At 44.7% G+C, this 26,424-nt stretch overlaps 1 protein-coding gene across 2 annotated transcripts; it reads left to right on the plus strand.

Moving 5' to 3' along the window:
- The first annotated feature begins 6,975 nt into the window (after nt 1-6,975).
- Nucleotides 6,976-23,397, plus strand: SALL4 (spalt like transcription factor 4). Of its 2 annotated transcripts, none has more exons than XM_058562458.1 (4): nt 6,976-7,207; nt 16,603-18,930; nt 19,750-20,030; nt 22,350-23,397. In XM_058562458.1, the coding sequence occupies exons 1-4, from the start codon at nt 7,078-7,080 to the stop codon at nt 22,767-22,769; spliced, it is 3,159 nt and encodes a 1,052-aa protein (XP_058418441.1). In that variant the 5' UTR covers nt 6,976-7,077; the 3' UTR covers nt 22,770-23,397. The 2 variants fall into 2 exon arrangements, with proteins under 2 accessions (XP_058418441.1, XP_058418442.1); XM_058562459.1 differs by having other exon boundaries at nt 6,977-7,207; nt 16,603-17,622.
- The last annotated feature ends 3,027 nt before the right edge of the window (nt 23,398-26,424 follow it).

Genomic DNA, 26,424 nt, shown 5'->3' on the forward strand with positions numbered 1-26,424 from the left:
GCCCAGGGCCAGTCTTCCTCAGCAAAAAGAGGAGGATTGGCAGATGTTAGCTCACGGCCGATCTTCCTCAAAAAAAAAAAAAAGAAATGAACTTTCACTGGAGGGTGAACAAAATGAATGAAAGCTTGTTATTCTCAGTGCTTAAGTCTCGTTCTGTTTCCTAGGAGTTTTATTCCTTCTCTTTTGGAGTCTTTCTTTATTCCCCTCCAGTTATCATTCCTCCTTATTTTTGTTTTTCAGCATCTGCTTTTTCTGCTCTCCACTCGCCCCTCCATTTCTGGGCCTCATTGCAGTCTCTTTGTAACCCCCAGCAGACGAGGGCCAAGTCATTTGTTTATTTGGGAGTCTGAGCTGAGAAAAGAAGTTAAAATCTCTCCACACATTAAAACAAAGAAAAGAACATTTTATATTCCCTTTCATGGCCAAAAGATGATCCTTTCTTCCCCTTCACAAAATCCATTTAGGTGTTTATAGACCAGTTAGTTATCTTAACAATGACCATCCTCTGCTTTTCTCTCTGCGCCAATTAACATTCTTAATTGCCTCACTCCAACTGTCTCACTTTCTGTGTGTTCCATGGAGTTCTCTGACAAGTTTATTTTCAATTATAATTTATATTGCAAAGACGGATAGATATTTATGACAGTAAACTTTCCCATGTGCTGGGCTTTTAGCTCTTAAAGGTTTGTTATAATAAAGAACATTTGTGGCAAATTTACAGAAGTGCCTTCTCAGTGATATTTTTTTGAAGACAAAGTTCAGAATAGGCACTTTTCTGGGGAGGGGGAAGCAGGATTTCTGTCTGGTAGATGACCAAAAAAAAAAAAAAAGCAAGGGAAAACTTTTAGGAGAGGTTAAGGGTGCCAATACAGAAATATTTAAGAATGAATCAGAATTGCTAAAAAAGAGAATGAAATGGAAAGTGTTTTTAGCAGAAAAATTGTTCAATCAATTGAACCTTCGACTTGTTTTTGAAAATCTATACATTTCTCCCGTCCAGTTACGAAATATGTGAGCGTCCTGATAAGCAATGTTTATGGGCTCACCCATTTAGCTTGATCGCTCGCCTTACCAAGGCTCGTGTCTTGCTCAAGAGCCCACAAAGGCAATAAGATAGTATTCGAAAAAAGCTCTTGAAGGGTTGTAAATTTGTGAAACACCAACATTCACGTCAGAAAGACTCAGGTCGCGAGGCCTTAAGAAATCCAAAATTTGGGCAGAGCTGTATGAACAGGATGTTCATTGAAATATTATTTATAATAAAGACAAACAACCCAAATGTATAACAGGGATTGGTTAAGTAAATGAAAGGTTCATTCACAGAGTGAAAAAATTACATTATAAAACACATTTACAAAGATTGTGTTAATGAAGCAGAAAAGGCTTATGATATCCTGTTTAGTGAAATAAATAGAACTCCAGAAGGTATCTTCAAATTGATCTCAATTACGCAGAAGTTATGATGCTCATGGAAGAAGGGTTAGAAGAAAATTCACTAAAATGTTATCTTTCTGTAATTTGCAGAAGAAGCAGATAAATTACTCAAATCACCCCAACAAGTGAACATAAGATTGTGCAATCTTTGAGAGAAAAGGCCAGAATGCAGGGGTTTGATTTAGTTTGAGAAGGTTAAGAACGCCCCCCTGGACAAGACAAGAGGATTTGATTGTGGCTTAGTACTTAAAGTTTTATTAGAAAATATTTTACCATTAAAAAAAAAAGTATTAGGTAGATGCTAACATGGCCTTGAAATCGTATTGCCTATAGACCTGGTTTCTCAACTCTGGGACTGTGGACGTTTTGGGTCAAATAATTCTTTGTTGTAGGGGGCTGTCCTGGGCCTTGTAGGATATTAGCATGAACCTTGGCCTCTACCTACTAGAAACTAGTAGCACTTGAATTGTGACAACCAAAACAAGGCTCTAGACATTGCCAAATGTCCCCTGGTGGGGAGGGAGAAAATCACCTCCTAATGAGAAGCACTGCTGTGGATTCAGAGAACCAACATCCTCGAGAGCATGTGAGTGCCCGAGATTGACCTAAAGACCCGCATGCATGGACTAGAGTGAGCTAGCCACGGGACTGAGGGACAAGCCAGTCGCGTCAGCTTTTCCATCCTGGCCCATCTAGTCTTCAACCGAGGAAACTGCAGGAGAAATTCTCCTTTCTGACCACTCCTTCCTGCTTTAATGAACTTGCTGGAATATTTCTACTCTTTCTGGGGACACAGTTGTAGGCTTCAATATATTAGTGGTAACAAGGAAGAGTAATTGCTCAATTGTTCAATATCAATTTGAGACTGATAAAATGGCAACAAGCAGAGAGAGAGCAAAATGAGGGAGGGGGAATATCATCACTTAAGTGGTTATTATTGCAATTAGCCAAACTTTGCAACCATAAATCATCCCAACAGAAGGGTTCTGGGCTAGGACACACGGAAAAGCGGACATTTGGCCCCATTTTAATAAAGCACTCCCAGTGAATTATAAGCGTGATTTCTGAAGCAATTTTAGCTCAACTTCTAAATCTCTAGAATTTGAAGAGTTCCTTCCAGACGTAAAGCCTTCCATTTGAGGCGGGCAGATATCAAATCGATGAGAGTCCAGAGTCTCCAAGAGCTTGGGCCATGTTGAGAAAAAGGGCACTCTTTGGACTTCCCAAATCGAGATGTTACATTTGCCAAATTAAAGCAGCAGTGGTCACCACGTTGGTCCACTTGCTCATTTCCTGGCATGAATAAATAGAGATCCAGAGGGGCGATACTTTTGCAGTGACAGATCACAGCTTATGGACACCAGCCTTGCCACTTTTGTCTTTTCAGGATTGAGATGCTGGGAATGCTACATAGAAAAAAAAGCACACACATAATTACGGCCCTTTCAGTTATGGGATGGCCAAATACCTAATTGCCTTCTTAGAAACAGCATCATTTAGGTAAGCTTTACATATCATAAAATTCATCCATTGTAAGTGTACAGTTCAATGATTTTTAATAAATTTATACAGTTGGACAACCATCAGCTTGTCATTGCCTTTTTTTCCCAATTGTGGTAAAATATGCATAACAAAATTTTATCATCTTAACCATCTTTAAGTGTACTGTGCCGTGGTATTAAGAACATTCACATTGTTGTGCAATCTCCAGAACTCTTTTTGTCTTGCAAAACTCAAACTCCATACCCATTAAACAATAACTCTCCATTTCCCGCTCCACCCAGCCCCCCGCATCCACCCCTCTGCTTTCTGTCTCTATGAATTTGACTACCTTAGGCATCTCATATAAGTGGAATCATACAATATTTGTCTTTTTGTGAGTGGCTTATTTCTATTAGCATAATGCCCTCAGGTTCATCCATGTTGTAGCATGTGTCAGAATTTCTTTCATTTTTAAGGCTGAATAACATTCCATTATATGTACATACCACATTTTGTTTATCCATTCATCTGTTGCTGGACCCTTGGGTTGTTTCCACCTTTTGGCTGTTGTGAGCAATGCTATGAACATGGGTGTACAAATACCTTTCCATGTCCCTGCTTTCACTTCTGCTGGCTGTATACCCAGAAGTGGAAATGCTGGATTAGATGATAACTCTATGTTTAATTTTTTGAGGAACAGCCATATTGTTTTCCATAGTGGCTGCACTATTTTACAGTAATTGCCTTTTAATACTTTATTTTATATTCAGGCCCCCAAAGTCATTCACCATTGATTAGTTGATTGATTATTATTTATTGTGACTCTGTGTTCCATGGCTGTGTACTATGGCTAAGTGCTAGGGACACAGTAGTGACAGTGTTTGCCCTCGTGGAGCCTGAAGTACGGAAGACAAGCAATAAACGGATATATGATTAAATCTGTAATTATAAATTTTGAACTATGCTATAAAAGGAAAGAAGTGACTTCTAGAAGATCGACATTAATAGGCGAGACCTAATTTGAATGAGGAAAGGCCAGTTTTAGCAAGGAAAATTTGAACTGAGACTAGAGGCTTAGTAAGAGTGGGCCAGGTGAAGAGAGGCAAAGAGTAGAGAACGTTCCCTGCAGAATAGAGCAGAGGTGGAAAGAGTTAGAAGGTCTGAGTTCCACGGAGACCTATACCCTTTAACCGGAAAGTTACTGAATTCACCCATTCAGCATGCATTTGTTAGTATCCCCAAGGTGCTGACGGGAACTCTGACCTTGTTTTCCCATCTATGAAATGGGAATAAAAAAGGATTTTAATCAGGATGAGATAGGATGATGTATCTCAAATATCCTTAAAAACAATAAAGCCTCAGGGTTCATAGACAACTTGCTGAAAGGTATAACAAGTGAATTTCTGACAATTTCTGCCTGGGGCACACAGCAAGAATGAGTGGATTATATAAACCCACCTAACACCTAACAAAGGCATTAAAAAATTTAATATCATCCTTTGCTCTGATCAGTTTTTTTTCTAACTCTGGTCCCACCCTGCTCTTTTGGTTGTTTAAGGAATATTAAATAATCAAAAAAATTACCTTTGATTAGGGCCTGGTCTTCTTCCCCACCACTCTCCATTCACCCCTCCCTATTGTTCTAGGGTCTTTCTTCACCTCCCGTTTACTAGCTGCCGGCTGCAGCTCATAAGTTGGTGGTAGATTCAAGACGTGTCCTGTGTCTTTCTTTTCTTGATATGATATTCATGAAGATTTCCCTTTAAGGAAAACTTCCCTTTGACTTTATCTGTAGAATCTATTTCCACAGACCCTGGATTTTCCAGGACAGGCTGAATTTAACATATGTTTTCTTTGGCACATTATTTTCTTGTTTGGCTATTTTGTCTATATCAGCTAGAGCTGGATGACAGGTATTGGGATGTGACAGGAAGAATTTTGGAGCCAGACTGAGGGACTGACCATCAGCTCAGCCACTTTCGAATTAAGTCACCTCAGCTCTTTGAGCCTCAGTTTCCTCATTTTCAAAATGGTCAAAACAATCCTGATCTTCCTGGGAAGATAAAATGAGGAAGTGTGCATTTCGTGCAGTCTGTGCCACATACCAGGGGCTTAATCAATTATTATTATTATCATCACTTGGAGACTCAAGTGGCACAATTTTACTAGCTTGTTCTAAGCAGAAATGGCGAACATGTTTTAACTATCACCAACTAAAATAAACAACTCTATCTTAAATGGAGTTTTCCTTAAACCACTAATATTTCTTGAGCCGTAAATCTACTGTACATTCATTTAGATCTGTAAATTACATCTCCTGCCACACTGTCTTACACAGAAAAGGTGTTGGGAATATAAGTAGATTAGTCAGCAAGGCAGGCGTTAATTGGCCTTTTTACTCAGTATGCGAGTTCTAAATGGCTTCCATCTATTATTAAACCAAATTCTTACCTTTCCAACTTCGGCTAGTTGACTGTAATTCTATCTTTTTTGCTTTAGGGGACTTACATAAAACAATGCAAAACATTTTCAAACAGAGACTCAAAAATTGGAGGTTACCCTTCCTTCCTTCAATAAGTTTTTATTGATGGCCATGAATATCAAAAAGATGATCAAGCTGATATATTTTCTGCCTTGGGTTGTCCAAACACCCAGGTGAACATATTTGTGAGCCCAGCATTCTGTTTTGCTTGCATTCCTGATGAGCTTCCAAGAAACTCTTATAAGCTGGGAACTTGATGTATAACTAATCAAGAAAATGCAATGCACAAATGTGGAGGAAAGGTTTATAGCTGCACAGTCTCTTGCAATGAAGTAAATGCCAGATAAAGACGCATGCCCAGAGGCGTCATGGAAACACCAATCAAAGACTTAGGAGGCTGAAGATTTCATCATTCATGTAACATTTATTGAGCATTTACATTGTGCAAGGCAGTTAGTGGAATTAAATACAGAGAGATTTACTGTATAGATGTGTATACATATAATATATTATATACACACAAAATTTTAGAAAATTCCAGGTATCCCCACGTCAAGATGATACAATCACTTTGAACTATATACCTTTTCCATAATAAAGTCCGTATTGCAAAAAATTCCATTAATGATTAGTTTAGAAACACCCAGTTACTGACAGTGCCCATTGCTACTCCGTGGGAGATGTAAGAGCATTGTCTCAGTAATAAAATATGATGTTATCAGACATTTATGGCTCATAGGGGAAAAAATGCAATTGCTTGCTGTTTTGATATTATCTCTGACTACACAGGCTTTTAATCTGACTTTTCTATATTTAGTATCCATTTTAAAGTAAAAAAAAAAACCACCCAAACCAAAAATCAAGGTCGCATTGCAACAACAAACCAATCTTTGTGAATACGAATCCTGGGGGTTACTATTTGCCATTTAAAGGAAATAAATCATGGTGAGGGGATAATCTGAAATTTTGGAAATTCGAAGGCCACTTTAAGAGTTGAGATGGGGTGGGAAGGTTGAATAAACCACCATTCACCATTCTTCAGGCATCTCAATCTAAACATTTCAATGAAAAAGAAGATGGGAGGCGACCTGGGTCACATCTCAATTTTTTGTTTGTTGTTTGTTTTTTCAGTAGATGTAAAAATTGAGCCAAACTGTTCCACTGAAAAGACCTTCAACCCCGGCTTGAGCGGGTATCAACCTTACAAGAGTAATTTTTGGAGCACACTACCAAATACGCTCGTTGCACAACTTTTACGGAAGCTCCCAGTTTTTAATAAGCATACAATTATTTTTCTTTTTCTCTCCAAGCACTCAGATAGCTGGAGCGAGGATGGGTCCCCCTCTGATTTCGTCCACGATCCAGCCAATCTGAGCCCGGATGCTAATTAGTTGCGCTCCCTCGATGAACACGCCTTTGTCGCATGTAGGGACGGACTACAAAGCCCAGAATGCCTCGCCCCTCCCTGATCAATGAGGGCTTATTTAAATGATCTCTGAGGTCTTGGACCCAGGCCAATCAGCTGTCAGGGCTCATGATAAATCGCAATGCATTATTGATAATAATAATTACTGGGACATGCGCGTTCCGGCCGAAGGGGGGTAAATTTCCCAACTCCAGGAATTTGTGGCGGAGTGGGCAAATAACCGCGGCTCTCCCGGCGCCCCGATGCTCGCACCATGTCGAGGCGCAAGCAGGCGAAACCCCAACACATCAACTCGGAGGAGGACCAGGGCGAGCAGCGGCCGCAGCAGCCGGCCCCGGAGTTTGCAGATGCGGCCCCAGCGGCGCCGGCGGCGGGGGAGCCGGGTGAGTGGGGCTGGGGGCGCACGCCCGGGGCGGGCAGTTTCCCGGACGTTCGCCGGGCCCTCGAAGGCGCGGGCTTCGGGGAGCTAGCGGCTTCCAGCGCAGATTCTCGCACTGAGATCTGGGGGCTCAGTTCCAGAGAAGGGAGGCAGCCTCATTCCCCCCCACCCCCAGCCCCGTCCTTGTTAATGTTACACTTTTAGCGCTCCGCTTCCCCTGTCTCGTGTAAGTTTCACCCCCGTCTCTCTCCCCTTATTGTGAAATTGACCCCCACCCTCTCCTTCGTCCCTCTCATTCCTGAAAGGTTCCCTTCTCCTTGTCCTGTGCCCCTCTCTTAATTGGTTCCACTCCCCTCACTAGTAACCTCCCCCCACTTGTAACTTAGGTTCCCCTCCTCCCTCCCTGGCGCCGCTTTTAAAAGAAAGACCCCGGGGGTCCCCACCCTTTCCCTCACCCCTTGGGGGTTTTCCAGGAGGCTGGAGAAGGGGCGCACCCCTGGAAGACCCCCCCCGGGGGAGGGCGATCTGTTGCGCGCGCCCCTCCCGGGCCAAGCGGGGGGAGGGGGCGCGACCTCTCCCCACCCCCGGGAGCTGGGGTGCGGGCCACCCGCGCTGCGGAGGGGATTGCAGGGCCTGAGGAGGTGGGAGAGAACGGCACAATATTTCCCTTTCTTAAAATTTCTTTTTTGGTTTTCGCTTTTTTTCCCTCGGCTACGCCGCCTGCCGATCTTCGCCCTAACCTTTCGGGGCCTGACCTCCAGCCATCTTTGATTTCCGACTTCCTAAAAATAACCGCGGCGAGCCGGAGGGGTGCGGGCCCCTGGGGGCCGGGGTCGCGGGCGCGCGGCAGCCCCGCTGGGGTGCACGGGCCTGGCGTTTTGCTGGGGCGCCCGGCTTTCCAAAGGCGCGCCCCGGGGGCGGGAGGGGCGAGGTCGGGCCAGGGCTGGGCGGTCGCGGCCAGGGCGAGCTCCCGGGGCTGACCCGGCCCACGCTTCCGCGGCGAGTGTCTCCGGGGTCGGGAGGAGTTCGGGACCCCAGCCCGGCTGGGAGCGGCGGGGCAAACCCCCCTCCTCCTAATCACTTAACCCAGGAGGTTTTAGGAGCGAGTCGATTTCCCACTATCTCCCCTCCGTCCTGGCCCGCCAAATTGTCGCCCGATAAGTTTTTAGCTACGTGTGGGGGGGAGGGGGCGTTTTTAACCTCCTTTTGGGCCTTGTGGGGTCGCTTCCCCTCCCCTCCCTGCCTGCTTTCTCATATCACCGCAGATGAGGGTGTGCGCGGCAACCCCAGACACTCTGAGCCATAACTCCGATGGGAAGACGGTCGCTACTTTTGGCTACCGTACTCTCCCCTTTTTTTCAGGGAGGGAATGTAACAAATTTCCCAAATTTATAATACGTTAATATAAATCCCTATTTTCCCCCAAATAACATTTTTCCAGGGCAAATTAAAGAGATCAGCTTGACCGAGGGGGCAGCTGTGCGTTTTCGGGGCGTCTGATGGTCAGGGCAGCGCGCACCCGAGGTCCCTGGAGGACGGACTCTCTTTGTGCCGTGGGGGGTGAGGGGAGCATGGAGAGGCTTCGTCGTCTGGCCCACCTGGAACAAAAGGGTTAACCCTCCACCCGCCCGCTTCCTCCCGAAGGAGGGGCGAACTCCTGGCTCTGACCCCTCCCCTGGTCCTGCTCTGACCTCCCCTTCCCCCTTCATTTTGGGTGGGCGCACACAAGTGGGGCTTTTGGTGGTGTTTGGCACCTTTAGGGGGAGCTTGTTACAGGAGGGCTTCTTAAATTAAGGCTGGCTGGAGTTTGCAGTTAGTTAACTCGAGCTAGGCTAGGAACTCAGGCCTGGCTGTGCGCTCCCTCCACGATTTGGGAGGGGGTGGGTTCGCTATTGATCGCTTGGGTTGGAGCGGACAGCCGAGTTGCGCGCGGGCGCCCCCTGGAGGCCCAGCCTGGTGTCGCGCCCTTTGCTGAGAGGCGGGTCCCCTCGCGGGTACCGGCTCACACCTGATGGGTGGGACGGGTTGGGGAGGGGAGTTTAGAGCGCGGGACCGGGCCAAGGATGGGCGCCCCTGGGGACTCCAGCCAGTTGCCTGCGCGGTCCTTGGCTGTGCCCAGTATTCTTGGCCAAGTCTTTGGAATTCTTAGAAAGAATTCCTTGATCCTAGAATATGTTTTCAGAATCTCCAGTTGCAAACATGGGACAGAAGGTAGTTTTCCCAAGCAGTACGTTTTAATGACTGCATTTTACAGTTGAGCAGCCTGAATATATACACGTATATATATAATCTCGATATGAATAATGTTTTTGAAAATTAAGATTGGGCTGGTCGTATTTTACAAAGCTAATTTGAGACCCAGTTGTAAAGAATGCAGTTTTTGAGCGAGGAAAATGAAGTCCGGCCATCAATTAGCAGATCAAAAAATCTGCAGCTGGTCGGTGGGCTCACGCTACATACAGGAAAATTAGCATTTTCTCAAAAGAGTTCCAAATGCCCTTTGTGCTAAACTGGATTACAACCATCAACGATTAAGATTCCCAAGTTTCAAATAACTGCCTAGCCCCAGTTTCTAAACTGAAATGACCTACACTGGCTGTAAGGATTCTGAGAATAGGGCCCTTGGAAGCTCCCATTTTAAGTGAGGGAGAGGGAAATCTTGTTGGTAGTAGCATTCCTTCACGTTGCAGGCCAACTTTCTGTGTTTTGATCTGAGTTTAGGAAAGAGAGAGGGGCTACCCTCGCCCACAGGCCCTTTTGTTTCGTTAAAAATAAATTGCTTAAGTCCGTGATCCTTGGTCATTCAAGCCTCTGCTAGCTTCCTCACCGGTGGGGAGTTGGGGAGCCATCTTGGGAGGCAGGAGATAGAGTTAGCACTTCCTCTTTTAAATGAAGTTAAGGTTTTTTGTAAAGGTTTAGAGTAAGATGTGCATTCCAGTCTGGTTCTATGACTTTCAGTAGTGTAACCTTGAGACCCACTGATTTATTTCCCTGAGCTTTTGGGTTCTTTATCGCCCTATACAGTGGTGATAAAGCTTATCTCGTTTAGATAATTTCAACTATAGAATGCCCACTGTGTGCTGGGAGTGTGATCAGTAATTAATTTCATTCAAAATAACGATGTTTTCATTTTTATTTACTTATTGTGTCAAAATGGTGCTGAGCCGCCAATAATTCTGCAGTTTTATCTGCAGCCTGCTGTGTGCCAGACCCCAGGCTGGGGACCTCAAACACATGATCTTTAATTCTCATTTTTACTCATTTTAGAGTAAACTCCAGCTCCAGGTTGAAGTGACTTACCTTGTTCTGTTTGAGTTTTAGCCTTGCTCTGCATCTGGAGTTTGTGTTTATCATGGTCTTAGAGGAGTTGCTTATGGGATGGGATTTTCTGTCAGTTCCTTCATTGAGGGAGCCATGGTGAGTGAGTGGCTGGTTTGATGATCTCTCCTCCCCTTTAATTTTTGAGATGCATTTTTGCAGGCTTTAGAGTAAGACGTACCTGGGAAGCAAGATGGGAATAAGGCAGTTTGCATTTGATCCCTTGGACCTTGGAACAATGATGGGGAAGAGAGTTCAAGAAGTTCCCTTTTCATCACCCTTAACCTATTGTACTTTTGATTTTTTTAAAAAGCATCTAAACGATTTTCAAAGCCTCTAAATCCAGACAAGAACTGGACAAGAACTCCAGTCAGCGCCGTTCATTTTTTTCAAATAAATTTCGTGTCTATGTCAGGCTTTGTTATAGGAGACTCTGGAGGAGGCAACAGAAGCCCCTGCCTGCATGGAGTTTACAAATTTGCTTACAGGATGAGCTCCTGTTGAGGCAGAATGGGCTGTGTCTCGAAGGTAAACAGCAGAGCTCACAAACCTTAGCAGCTCTACAGCCTTCTTTGATTTTTTTTTTATTCTTTTTTTTTTCCTTTTCAGTAGATTCCCTGAATTTTGATCCAAGACTTTGGAACAATTCTTTAGCTCATAATAAAGTAGAAACTTAATTACAGCTCTGATGTACCATCTACGAATTGAGTTAAAGGCTTGTTACTTAAGTGTTTCTCAGATTGCTGAATTCAAATGTAAAATTAAACTGGTAAAGGGCACTTTCTTTCTACTGGTTCCATACTTAAGGACATCTCAATTTCCTTTTATTTTTGGTAAGCAATTATACTGTGGGTAGGGGGAGTACTTTAGATAATCTACTCATTGTAGTTCTTTTAATATAGGAATGGGAAAAAAAGATAAGCTGGAGGCATAATGCTTTTCTCAAGATTATACAGGTTTTATTTTTTGAGCATTTTCGAGTCTCCAGAATTTGATTGGCCTCTAGTAGATGAGCTTTTCTTCCTGTACAATAGTAAGAGTATTTTCTATCCATTTGGCAGTGATTGAATCTAAGACCCCTGCTGGGTTTACTGCATTCTTCCAACTTATTGGATAACTAGATGCTGAGAGATAACATTCCTAAAATTCGGAGTGGGGGTGGGGTGGAAGGAGGAAAGAACTAGTTGCTGTGTAATCCCTCTGAACTTTGATTTTTCCTTTTGGGAAGGGTTAACTTAAGCATACCCAACAATTGTTCGTAAGAGTCCTCTTACTCTTTGGCAAATACGGTTTCAGTATTTGCCAATGGTGGTCTGGATGTAGGAGTACTTTTTACTGCGCGAGCAAACAGAGCTCCTGCTGTTTTAAGACTCAAGTGCGATGTTGCCTGAATTGCTGGGAGGCTACAGAAGAGGCAAGCCTGTGTATACAGTGAAGGCAAGCTGGTATTCAGGTTGTAAATCACTCTTGGGAACTGTTGGATCCTTCTAGAGCAGAGGAGCTTAACCTTTTTTGTGCCATAGACCACCCCCCCCCCCAACAGAATGTATTTAAATGCGTAAAGTAAAATACGTACATAGAATACCAGGGAAATAAATTGCATTGAAATATGGTTACCGAAACTGAAAACATTTGTGAGATACATGTGCTTCTTTATGAACACAATAAATAAGATCTAGCAGCCAGTCAGGTAACCACCAGAATTTCCAGGAATGTAGCAGCATTAACACCATATGAAAATATCTGCTTTCTATTGATGACAAAGTCACGAGTTCTGTAGATACCACTGTGGTATGGTTCCCCACATTCATAATTGAAAGGTTAGTGAAAATAAAGATATTTTTATTCCTGTCTAATTTCATGGACCCCAGTTTAAGAATGCCTGCTTTAGAACCTGTGTTTTATAACAGTGAGGGAATATTGTCCCCAAGGGCTTGAAAATTGTTTGGGGGAGGGGGACAAAAACATTTATTGATATTATGATGGTTTGTGGTATTAAAATTTCATGGGGGGTGGTGATTAGGGAAAAATGCTTTAAAAGCCTCCGTAGACGGGCGAAATGAAAAAAAGTTTGAGAAACTCTGCTCTAGAAGAAAGAATGATAAATTAGGCCACCAATTTTAGTGCTCTTCTTAAAGAGTACTTAAGAATACAATCCTTGCGGGGCTGGCCCCATGGTGTGGCAGTTAAGTGACCACGCTCCGCTGCTGGTGGATGGGTTCGGATCCCGGGCACATACAGATGCACCGCTTGTCAGGCCATGTTGTGGCGGCGTCCCATATAAAGTGGAGGAAGATGGGCACAGATGTTAGCCCAGGGCCAGTCTTCCTCAGCAAAAAAAAAAAGGGGAGGATTGGCATGGATGTTAGCTCAGGGCTGGTCTTCCTCACCAAAAAACAAAACAAAAAAACCAAACAGAATACAATCCTTGCGCTTGTGTTTTCTAGCTAGCAATATGTCACCTCGAATCACTTCATTATTTCTGAGCCTCAGTTTCCACATTTGCTAATTGGGAACAAAGACGCTTGTTTTTGTCACTAGGAAGATAAATGAGTTATAGTCTAAGAGTCTGAAGTGTGTGTTTTGTTGTTGTTTGTGGAGAACGGTGGTGGATTTGCTTTGGCCCTTAAAAAGCAGAATGGGCATTTTTGCCTGGGCTTTATTAGAGATTTGCAGAAGTGGCTGAGACAAAGGGTGGAAACATGCTCGTTGAAAAGAAACCACAGTACAAAAGTATACACACTTCATAAAGTTTCTCTCTTCTCATGCTCCAAGAACTAGAGAACAGCCACAGTGTCTCTTATTTCAGAACTTTTTCGTGTATGTATTTATATCTTTATCCACAAACACAAATGGGAGCACATTATATATACATCCTGTTCTCTACTCTTTTTTCCTTCTCTTGAAATAAATCTCAGGCAGTTGTCCTGTAGAGCAGCACATGTAATGGATCTATTTTTGGAGGCTACAAAGTAGTCATCTTTTTTCTGTACTCTTAATTTACTTACCCAGAGCCTTACTGATGGATGGACCCGAGTGCATCCATATTTGTTTTTGCTGTTTGTTAATACAAGAAATGTATCCTTGTATTACAGAAAGTAAATTCCTAACAAAAGAATTGCTGGGTCACAGGAGGATAGCACTAGAACTTCTGAGGTTGCCTGGTTGCGTTCTGAAGGAGCTGTATCTATTTATCTATTTATATGCGTCTACCAACAGTGTGTATTTCCTTCCCAAAAGAAACTTTTTTAAAGTTCTTGACACATAATTGCCAGAATTCTTTTCCAGAAAGATTGTGCCATTTAACACCCCCACAGGCACCGCATTTCAAGTCTTGGGAAAGTGTATGGATAGACACTATCTTAAAGGTTCTGGGAATTGCTGAATATTTTTAACTTGATTCTTGCAATACGACTGTTTTGGAGCAGTATGGGGGCCATAGGAAGGACCTGCCTGTTGAACTCCACCTGGAAGTAGCAGGAGTCCATAGTGTCCTAACTTTTAAAGTGACTTCTGGGCCGTCCCAGAACAATGGTAACGTGTTCTAGTTATACCCAGCCAACCTGACTCCTCAGCCCTTCCTGTTCCCCTGGGGAGTCTATGAAAGGCAAGATAGTTGCAGTCGCAACAGAAGAAACATAGTATGATAGGAAGTATAAGAACAGAGTAGAAACGGGGTCTGGGCGCTGGGTGCCTGGGTTTTAATGTTGGTGCTGTGTGTATTACTTTGGGCAAGTTAATGTCCTGTGCCTCAGTTTCCCCGTCTGTTAAATATAATAGTCCCTACCTCATAGAGTTGTTAATAACATATAAATTGTTTAGAATACACCTGGCACATAACCAGTGGTCACAAGTTATCTATGGCTAATTTTTAATTCTGTTGCCTTGGACAAGTCACATTACTTCAGTCTGTTTTTCTTATCTGTAAATGGGCTGATATTTAATAGTAAAGTACGTGTGGGGCTCCTAAAGGTGCCTAGTCTGAACTGCAGGAGGCTCTCCAGCTCATGTTTTCATCATCCAATCCCTCGCCCCAGCCTTGTACACAGTGAGAAGTTTTGTTAAATGAGTGAGGCATTAAATGACTGTTGCCTTGTTCTCAGCAGTCCTAGTTATCCAGCTAACCAAAAAAGCCATTAGAACTACGGTCGTGCGTTGCTCAATGACGGGTATGTTCTGAGAAATTCGTCGTTAGGCGATTTCGTTGTTAGGTGATTTCATCGTTGTGCGAATATCGTAGAGTGGACTTACACAAGATGGTTTGTGTCAGCAGATAGCCTACTACACACCTAGGCTATGTGTTACTGATCTTACAGAACCACTGACACACATGTGGTCCGTTGTTGACCAAAACTTCGTTACACGGCACACGACCGTAGAAGAGGTGGGGAAACGAGTGTTCACTGAAGACCTACAGTGTCTGCACTTTCCCCAGATCCTAGGATGGTGCCAGGCACAGGCGCTCCACAAACATGTTAAATTAATCACTTCGCTTAACCTAGGCACCTACCTTATGAGGTTGTCGTGATTAGGCATGTTTAATAGAAACTCTGAGAGGTGGGCCCACCATATCCAACCTGCATTGACAGGCGAGCTCTGGCTTGGCCCGCACCTGTTTCCTTCACCCTGTCAGGCCAGACCTGCTTATGGCTGTTGCCTCTTTTTCCTGGCCCACCCCAACCCACATACACGGTGTAAATCTTCATGTTATTACCTAGTCTGAAATGAGTCAAGATTAAGTCAGTTTATCAAGGCCGTGCTCTGTAAATTTAAAAGAACCACTTTTTGAAAATCTGATGAAACCTATAGATCTTCCCAAGAGAAATACTTTGTCTCAAGATTAACCCCTCCCTCCAACTGTTTGCGGACTCCTCAGTCAAAAACCCATGGTTTTAGAAAGTGTAATCACCCAAGAAGTTGAGAGGCAAAATATGTTAGTTTGCTTTAAAAAGTAATAATTTATTTAAAAGTGGTGTGGTTCCTTCCTGGCCTTTCCCCCATGCATTTGTACATTTCAGACAGGTTTTGTTTTAAACAAAAATGGTCACATTTTACCCTCTGTTCTGCAGCCTATTTCTTTCACTTAACTTCTGTCTCCATGTCAGGGCATATGGAAATTCTGCATCGTTTTTGTACTGTGGGTAGACCCAAATTTACCTTTTTGAGGCTATAGACATTTCAGTAAAAGGTACCCTTCCTCCTTCTTGGATCTTTGTATATCTGTGCAAATGTCTGTTGTTTAGATCTGAACACCTGGAGTTGCTGTGTCTGAGGTGTACCTATATGACTTCTCAGCGGTGGGGTGTACGTATAATAAATAGGATAGTCAGGAAATGAGAAAGATAAAGTAGCTTAGAGAGACTCTCTACGCACCTGGCTTCTTATTTCCAGGGCCCAGGCATCTGGCTGAAGGCACACTCCCAAAACAGGCATTTTATTATTTTTTTTAAAGAGTTTTCTTTTCTTTTTTTTTTTTTAATTTATTTTTTCCCCCCAAAGCCCCAGTAGATAGTTGTATGTCACAGTTGCACATCCTTCTAGTTGCTGCATGTGGGACGCGGCCCCAGCATGGCCGGAGAAGCAGCGCGTCACCCAGGATCCGAGCCCGGGGTGCCAGCAGCAGAGCGGCGCGCTTAACTGCTAAGCCACGGGGCCGGCCCTCCTTCCTACCTTCTGTTGGCTTCTGGCAGTCCTTGGCTTCTAACCTCCTAACTCCTTCTCTGCCTTGTCTTCACGTGGTCTCATTCTCTGTCTCATCTTCCCTTCCTTTCTCTTTAAAGACACCAGGCATCGGGTTTGGGACCCTCCCTAATTATGTTTGCAAAGATCCTGTTCCAAATAATGTCACATGCACAGGTGCCTGGGGTTAGGACTTAGACATATTTTAGGGAGATATAACCACTACGTAAGTCGTTGGCTCGTTTAGACACTTGGATGCCTCGTTCCCTTAAAGTCTTCTGCCTTTTGGGACACAGATCATGAAGACCTCTGTTGTATTGTGAGTTGTTGTGGTTTTTCCCAAGAAATCGCCCCAGATCCTTTCTTGAGTAGAATTTCTGAGCTTTTTCTCTCTTGTCACAGGTGTTCCAGTGACCCACCCGGGGAAGGGTGATGACGTGAGTGGGGACGGAGCGACGGTGAAGAGGCCTCGTCGGGAGGAGACTCACATCTGTGAGAAATGCTGTGCCGAGTTCTTCAGCTTCTCTGAGTTCTTAGAACATAAGAAAAATTGCACTAAACATCCACCTGTCCTCATCATGAATGACAGTGAGGAACCGGTGCCTTCAGAAGACTTCTCTGGGGCTGCGCTGAGCCACCAGCCACACAGCCCAAGCAGTAAGGACAGTCACAGGGAGGATGGCGGCAGCTCAGGGGACGCCAAGGAGAGGCCGGGGGCAGAGTCTGTCGTGTACCTAAAAACGGAGACCGCCCCGCCACCTACCCCCCAGGACATAAGCTATTTACCCAAAGGCAAAGTGGCCAACACTAATGTCACTCTTCAAGCACTACGGGGCACCAAGGTGGCGGTGAATCAGCGGAGCGCGGATGCGCTGCCAGCCCCCTTGCCCGGTGCCAGCAGCATCCCGTGGGTCCTCGAGCAGATCCTGTGTCTGCAGCAGCAGCAGCTACAGCAGATCCAGCTCACGGAGCAGATCCGCATTCAGGTGAACATGTGGGCCTCCCACGCCCTCCACTCCGGCGTGGCGGGAGCTGATACCCTGAAGACGCTGGGCAACCACATGTCCCAGCAGGTCTCTGCGGCTGTGGCTTTGCTCAGCCAGAAAGCTGGAAGCCAAGGTCTGTCTCTGGATGCCTTGAAACAAGCCAAGCTACCTCACGCAAACATCCCTTCCACCACCAGCTCTGTGTCCCCGGGGCTGACGCCCTTCGCCCTGAAGCCGGATGGGACCAGGGTGCTCCCGAACGTCATGTCGCGCCTCCCGGGTGCTTTGCTACCTCAGGCCCCAGGCTCTGTGCTCTTCCAGAGCCCCTTCTCCACTGTGGCGTTAGACCCGTCCAAGAAAGGGAAGGGGAAGCCACTGAGCATCTCCCCGGTGGATGTCAAACCCAAAGACGAGGCCGTCCTCTACAAGCACAAGTGTAAGTACTGTAGCAAGGTTTTTGGGACTGATAGCTCCTTGCAGATCCACCTCCGCTCCCATACCGGAGAGAGACCCTTCGTGTGCTCTGTCTGTGGCCACCGGTTCACCACCAAGGGCAACCTCAAGGTGCACTTTCATCGACACCCCCAGGTGAAGGCAAACCCCCAGCTGTTTGCCGAGTTCCACGACAAAATGGTGGCAGGCAATGGCATTCCCTATGCGCTCTCTGTCCCTGTCCCTGTAGACGAGTCGAGTCTCTCTTTAGACAGCAAACCTGTCCTGGTAACAGGGACCCCCAGTATAGGGCTACCTCAGAATCTCTCTTCGGGGACTAACCCCAAGGACCTCATGACCAACGACCTGCAGCCCGGTCCTTCTCCAGAAAGTGAGGAAGGATCCCTGCTCTCTGGGGTGGGGCCAAACCACAATTCCCCGAGGGTTGGTGGCTTCCAAGGGAGTGGGACACCTGAGCCAGGGTCAGAGACTCTGAAATTGCAGCAGCTGGTGGAGAACATCGACAAGGCCACCACCGACCCCAACGAATGTCTCATTTGCCACCGTGTCTTAAGCTGCCAAAGCTCCCTCAAAATGCATTACCGCACCCACACCGGGGAGAGACCCTTCCAATGTAAGATCTGTGGTCGAGCCTTCTCCACCAAAGGCAACTTGAAGACACACCTTGGGGTTCACCGAACCAACACATCCATAAAGACGCAGCATTCGTGCCCCATCTGCCAGAAGAAGTTTACCAACGCAGTCATGTTGCAGCAGCATATTCGGATGCACATGGGTGGGCAGATTCCCAACACGCCCCTGCCGGAGAATCCCTGTGAGTTTACGGGTCCCGAGCCAATGATGGTCAGTGAGAATGGCAGCACGAGTGCCGTCTGCCATGATGATGTTGTCGAAAGCATCGATGTAGACGAAGTCAGCTCCCAGGATGCCCCCAGTAGCTCCTCGAAGGTCCCCATGCCTCTTCCCGGCGTCCACTCGGCATCACCAACTCTAGGGTTCACCATGATGGCGTCCCTAGATGCCCTGGGGAAAGTGGGTCCTGCTCCTCTTGTCCTGCAGCGGCAGAGCAGCAGAGAAAACGGTTCCGTGGAGAGTGACGGCTTGACCAACGACTCGTCGTCCTCAGTGATGGGAGACCAGGAGTATCAGAGCCGAAGTCCAGACGTCCTGGAGACCACGTCCTTGCAGGCACTCTCCCCGGCCAATAGCCAAGCAGAAAGTATCAAGTCCAAGTCTCCTGATGCTGGCGGCAAAGCAGACAGCTCCGAGAGCAGCCGCACCGAGATGGAAGGTGATAGAGCTTTGGATTTAACTTAAGTCCGTTTTGGGCACAAGGTCATCCAAAAGGAACCTGGGTTGAACTTTACAAACGGAGAGTATGATGTATGCGAAGCAGCTTCTCTGTAGGGCAATTAGTCTGTCTGTTCTTTGGGGTAGAGGGAAATAATAACCACCTCTGTCCTAGTACTGACATGCTTTTATTGATGATGGTTAATGCATATTGGGTATGGACAGCATACTTTCTTGTTGGTTTTTATTTTTGTGTTTGAGCCCCATAGGGACAAATGGGTAATCTCAAGTAAATACTCCAGTAAAAGAATATTAGAGAAAGTGGGTTTTGACCACTGAGATAAGCCATAGTTCCTTGATTCTGAGATCCCACTCCCTTTTTAAGGTTCACAGGTTAATAACTCTTGAGGGCGAAAAAAGAATCTAACCCATTTGAAATGCACATATAAATTGTGGGGTGCCTGTTGAGATCGTTTATAGTAGAATGAGGGAACAGCTGCTGGGAGAATTAAAGAAGGTTGGCATCTGGGCAGACTTGAAAGATAACTTTTTATGCAGGAATTTAAACTTGAATTGCAGGGGTTTATGTGTTGCCCATACTTTTACACCAAAATGGTAAACTTTCCTTAAGCGTTTGAGTCATTATTCTCTATGCAGGTAAACAAGTCAAAGGAAGGCTGCTTCCAAGGTGTAAATTTCCTGAAAGCCATTTCCAGGCTCTCAAACAGCGGGCAGTTGTTATCAAAGCTCTTTTTTGGTTTGAAGAATGAATGAGTGTGGGTTGATAAAGGTCTGGGATTTTTTTTCCTTTGCGTACTAGGTCGGAGCAGTCTGCCATCAACATTCATCCGAGCCCAGCCAACCTATGTCAAAGTTGAAGTTCCTGGTGCATTTATTGGACCCTCGACCATGTCCCCAGGCATGACACCTTTGTTAGCGGCCCAGCCACGCCGACAGGCCAAGCAACACGGGTGCACGCGGTGCGGGAAGAACTTCTCGTCCGCGAGCGCTCTTCAGATTCACGAGCGGACTCACACTGGGGAGAAGCCTTTCGTGTGTAACATATGTGCACGAGCTTTTACCACCAAAGGCAACTTGAAGGTGAATTTCCTTAGGGTTTCAGCAGGGATGGGGGCTCCACGTTAAGCAGCATCTCTTTAGTGGTCTTATCTATCCATGACTAATTCTTCCATTAAGACCAAATGGGGTATTATGTAGTCATCTCACAACTGGCTCTTGAAATATTATTCTTTAAAAAGAAGTGTCTTTTCTCACATTATAACATTTCTGAACTTGGGATGCTTCTTGCACTCAGTGTCTGAAATCGGTAATGCTTTTTCCTAATCTTAGTGGCACACAAAGTAATGATGTGTTTTACAAGTAATGCTGTCTGGGAGCAGGGCACATGGTCTACCTTGTGCTCCTGTCTCGTGTCAAGTCCAGCATCAGTGGTTTTCCCTCCAATATTGGGGCAGACCGTGATTTCTTGGAACAATAGTTTAGTAGATGTATGAAATCAAGTCTGGGAGCATAGATAATATTTGTCATGTGGGTACTGTAGTATTGATAAGTCATTTATGGATTTGCATATGCTTCCAGACTTGATGACTACCCTGTACATTGGTTTTTATTTTCCTAGCCTGCTAGGTTGAATAAATGCCATGAATTAAATAGGTATATAATACAGTACTGCTGGGATTAAAGAAAAAAGTCTCAGGTTATGAACCATGCTGTTAAACCTGAGCAGCTGGGTCCTTCCAAAGAATGGCCTATATTATAATGAGTTGGTTCCAGCTAACTCCAGCTGGGGAGATGGGGAGAGGAAGACTCCCATGTAAGGACTGAAAGTGGCTTGGGGAAGAACACAAGAAGGTAGTAGGGGACCCAGGTTTTCCTCTTGGCCCTGCCTCCAGTTTGCACAAGGCATGTTTCTCGATGGACCTTTCTCTGCCTCTCCAGTGAGTAGACTAGTTGATTCTTTGTAGCTAGAATAAAGGTTGACACTTCATCTTAAAGTTGACCTAGAAGACTATATGTCATTTTAAAAATTGAAAATATTTATTACAAAAACACCTTATATAGAATATAATTTATATATTACATATAATTGATATAGAATATAAAAGTATAGTTTTTTAGTCTAGTTGGCAAAACTGCCAGAGGAGGAACATGAAGTAGCTTAATCTCAATACCGACCTCTAGAATATAAAGCTTAAATTAGTTCACAGGCCCTGGGGTCAGCCCCGGCCAAGGTCTGGAGCTGCTGTTGCTGCATAGGTGGCCTTGGCAGATGGCCCCTTGTGCCTTGGTTTCCCAGGCATGGGGATAAGAATAATGACAACTTCAGGGTTGTCCCGGAGATTCAGTGAGTTGTATTAGTAAAGTGTTTCAAAGTACGCCTGGAATATCTTAGCAGCTTCTTATTAAGAGCAAGTCACTTCTGAGCCTGGTGGGATGATAGCTCCTAACTTCTAAGGATCTCAGTGAAGATGAAACGAGAGTGCCTGAGACACCTGGCACCTGCCACATTCTTCAACTCTTTTTAAAGAATCAGAAAGGAATTTGAAAACTCAAAATCCAGACTGGGCCAATAATTGCAGAAAGGAGACCAGGTTGAAGAACCAATAGGTAGTAGGATCTCTTTTCCCCGTCAGAAGAGGCCTTGCCTTGTCTGCCACCCGAGATTAAACAGCATTCATTCCCCACTATCACCTTCTATAACCTTCCCAACAAGGCATATTTTTCTCTGTAGCAACGATTGCCCTCATCGATGAGCTACGTACTGAGGATGTCAGCTCCATTAGGGCAGGGTCTGTTTTGTTCAAAAATTACTGTTTGAGTCAGATTTTTATTCAAGTAACTAGATTCACGTGCAGTGAGAAGTCACACGGATCTGCACATCCTGTGCCCAATTTCCCCCAGTGGCAGAATTTTGCAAAACTATAGTACAAATAATAACACAACCAGGATATTGACTTTGCTGTTATCTGCTGCACTTGTTCAGATTTTCCCATTTCACTTGTACTTAATGTGTGTATGTGTTAAGTTCTATACAGTTTCATTACCTGGGTAGGTTTGTGTATTCACAGATTTTAACCCCAGCGCTTGAAACAATGCCTGGTACCTAGTAGGTTCACATAAGTGCACACGTGAACAGAGGGACGGGGATAAATTGGAGTGTATATTGCAACTTCGATTGCCTTTACTTGCCTCTAGACAGGAATGTGGGCCAAATCATCTGATTTTTTTTTTTCTTGAGAGAACAGATATCTGGGTTTTTTATATATGAAATCTGATTTTTAACTATAAGTTATCTTAAAACACTGAGTAGACTAAACTCATATGCAGGCTGACTGTGGCTTGCCAACATGCCATCAAGTCTCCGTTTTGGTGGAATCCTCTCTGTGCCTTTTCCCGTAGGTCCACTATATGACACACGGGGCCAACAACAGCTCTGCACGCCGGGGGAGGAAGCTGGCAATCGAGAACACCATGGCTCTGTTAGGAGCGGAGGGCAAGCGAGTCCCCGAGATGTTTCCCAAGGAAATCCTGGCCCCTTCGGTGAATGTGGACCCTGTGGTCTGGAACCAGTACACCACCATGCTCAATGGAGGTCTGGCCATGAAGACCAACGAGATCTCGGTGATCCAGAGCGGCGGCATTCCTACCCTCCCGGTGTCCGTGGGGGTCAGCTCCATCGCGAATAACACCACTGTCTCCAAGATGGATGGCTCCCAGTCAGCGCTCAGTGCCGAAGTAGAAAATCCAGGGCCTGCTGACGGCGTTCCCAAACACCAGTTCCCTCGCTTCCTGGAAGAAAACAAGATTGCCGTCAGCTAAGGAGAACCCACTAAGGAGAGCCCACGCGGAAACAGACGGTGACCTCTAGAGCTGTACCTTTTGTGTTGTTTTTTAAGAACCCACCTCCTGTTGGTTTTCTTACTGATGTGCAAATGATGTTTACAGTTGTAACCACAACCTCAGGCAAGTCCTACAATCACGATGTTGCTATGCTGCTTTGCAAAAAAAAAAAAACAAAAACAAAAACAAAAATTGAAAAAAGAAAAAAAATTCATACTAAAACAGATAACAGACTAGTGTTGTTTTTTTTTTTTTTTTAATTTTGGAAAGAAGCGGGTCTTGCAAAGTAGCTCTGTTACTTGCGACAAATTGTAGACATAAAACCTTTGTGTAACCTAAAGTAACCTAGAGTAACTATTTCCAAAGACGGTCACCTATTTCAAGTTGGAACTTACTGAACGTCAATGGAAAAGACAACTGTGTTAGCCTAATGGGAGGGGGAGGGGTACTGTATACTCCATGGTGACTGTATGCGGGTAAATGGATACGGTCTGGCGTCTGTTTAGGGACCTGCTTTGTATACCCCCCACTCCCAGCCCCTGCATCCATCCTTTTTTTCTTTTCTTTTTTGAATGTACTTTAAAAAAACAAAAAAACAAAAAACAAACACCTAAGGTTGTAGAATTACAAAATTCCTTCAACCTTGGAACCTTAAGTAGAATGCCCTCGAATGGACTGATTTTGGTCCGTAGGGAGTCACTTGTGTGTGCTGCTTATTTAAATACAGTTCAGTTGGAGCCCCGAGAGTGCCAATGTACCTCCCGATGCTTTTCCAGATGCCTCCTCCTTCCTGAACACCAGGAGAGGTGGGCACCTAGGCAGGGAATCTCAGGTGACTTAATTTAGTTCGCCAGTGCCTACTCGAGTATTGAAGAACTGGGTTTTCATTCTTGAAGAAACTCACGGAAGGGCTTATTTCTTATAGGTTCACATACTGATTTTTACAAACATTTCCTTGGTGTGACTTATGCCAAGCAATTATGAAGAGTTTTTTTTCCCCTGAGTATTGCATGAAGGCTACGAAGTTGGAACAGGCAAGTCCTGGTTGTGAAAGCTTTAATTTATCTACCTCATTTATTTTTTATTTTTGTAGCCATAGTCTCTATTTTCCTATTTTATGACCGCTGAAGTGTTCTAGGCTCTGTCTTAAACCTAAGAGTTGACTGATGTATTGGTGGGAGCAGCTGGATGTGGCGATTCTTTTTTTTTTTTTAATCCCCTTTTTGTGTATGTAATATTAAGCAAACAATGAAACGTTGCTCTAACAGTTTAACAAAGGAGGAGAAAGAAAGACCCTAATTTCTGGGTGGAGAAGTCTTTCCCCCTCTACGTGGAGAAGTAGATCAACACTGTTAGCAAAAGTTTGTCTCAGTTATTGCACCTGACTTCAGGATCCAAAAAAAATGTTTTTGTTTTTGCCAAATTGTGCCTTTCCTTCTGGAATTGTAAGTGAACACAATAATAGTACCCGTTGACACTGTGAAGTGGATATTGTTACAGAGAACACACCAGAGCTTTCTCACTGTTAAGCTAATAATGTCTTGTGAATGTATGATCTACGGAGAAACCCCTGTAGTTTTACCTGCTGATGCTGTCTGTCTGTCTGGAGAATAAATTTTGGATGTTTTTCCCCCCCATCAGGTGTGTATGTAAGTTTTTCTGGTAGTTTCTACTCTAAACCTGAGAATCCTTACTAGACAGTCATTTCCAGCTGCCTTGTGACCCTCTGGGTCCTGGAATTGAAGATAGACCTCTGGGTACATCCATGCTTGACTGGCATCTCACGCACACAAATAACTACTTGCTGGGTGGTATCTTTCCTTTTTAAGGCATAAAAGTTTCATTAGCGTAATCTCAGTCTAGAGAAATTGCGTGTGTGTCTGCTTGTGATCAGAGAAGGGTTATCATGGCCTAGATTACCCCACATCTCAACCCGTCCTAACCTGGTAAGAGTCACTGGGCAGAGAGACATCTCTGATATATGGGCTGCTTAGAAGAGAAGGAGCCGAGAGTCACATGGGAGGTGGCATTTAATTCCCAGGAATGATTAGCGAGGGTGGTGGGAAAAGTGCTTATCTGGAAGAGACACAAGGGCAAGACCGGGGGGTTAACGCCCTGCTGGAGAAATATCCTCTTGCCTACCTTTTGCTGTGTTGGTCCTTAACTCAACACGAGAACCAGCATGAGGCCCAGGAGAGTCTTCAGTGATGTGGATGCCACAGCATCCTGGAGTGGATTCTCTTGACATCCAGGAAAGGGCTGGAAGTTGTGTTTTTACAGCCTTTGACCTGACTGAGCTCTGTAGGTCAACGTCCTTTGCAGGTGAGGACTTGCCTGTCTTTTGTCCTCAACTCATTTAATTTAGGGTGAAGCAGCCACCTTATTGACTCAGGGCAAGGTTAACCCACTCCTTCAGATAATTGAAATGGAAATATCTAATTTAACCTAATGTGCCCTAGTCCTAAGTATCTACAATTTTCACTCTGTCTCTCACTTAATACTTACCTATAGTTACGTTTTAACGTCTTCCTAGATTTAAATGAGAATTATTGTATGTAAATGAAACATGTTTGCCCCTCCCAACATATTTTAGACATCTTTCCAAGGTAAAGCCTGTTTCTGGCTAATCCTTTTTAATATCTGCAATAATACAAATATATTTAATCAGCTATTGCTAGACAGTATTCATGTTTCCCTCAGACTTTATTTAGATCATCTTTGTGACATAGGTTTTCTTGCACTTGAATTAACTCCAGGGTGACTTCCTACTTCAGGTATCACTAGGGCAAAGATTATGAATGTGTTTGCAATTGTTTCCAGAAGTGTGTACTCTGTGGGTGTGTATGCCTCTTCTCAGCTCTGATCTCTGAAGCCAATTCTTGAAGAGTAGATTGCAATGTGAGCACACCACTGTAGTATAGTGGATCCTCTGCGTGGATCCACAGAAGATAGGCAATATGGCTCCCACAGAACTTGCTGTTTTACTTGAGATCTGCCTGCCTTCTTGCATCTTCCTCTATGGGTTCCGTGTATTCAAAACTCTGATATTTGATGGATGATTTAAAAGAATCTCAACGTCTTCAAGAATAAATTGCCGGTTCTATGTCAATAAAACCGAGGGGGAAAAAAACCTTCCCCCTCTTCCCCTGGCTGTCATGCCTTCAATTGGCACCCCCAGAGCCTGTTTAAAAGCAAGTGTTCTGGGTAAGGCATTGTTGCTTCACGTGGGGTAAATGCATTTGCAGGGAGGGCCTGGAGAGAGCTTGGGGAGCACCCTCCAGGTGGAGAAGTTGGACCCTTTTGGCAGGCAGCACTTGCTCAGGATCCATCGAGAACGGGATTGGGGTCTGGGTAAGGAGGTGTTTGGTTCAGTTATGTCTGACCACGCCAGGTTGAGCCAGGTGACAGCTTAGCTAAACTGCAGCATCAAGGAAGGTGTTGAAATATCTGCACGTTTACAGGAAGCTCTTCAGTGGAGTTTCAAAGGCAACTCACAGCGACATGACCTGTTGTAAAGTTTACAACTCAGCAGATCGCTTGAGCCCAAACAGGAAAGTGAGCACATGTCAGCATTATAGAAAGTCTAGAAACAAAATCAGTGCGGAGTTAGATGAAACAGGTACATTTCAAATCT

This window comes from Diceros bicornis, chromosome 19, assembly GCF_020826845.1.
Source record: "Diceros bicornis minor isolate mBicDic1 chromosome 19, mDicBic1.mat.cur, whole genome shotgun sequence".
NCBI lineage: Eukaryota > Metazoa > Chordata > Mammalia > Perissodactyla > Rhinocerotidae > Diceros > Diceros bicornis.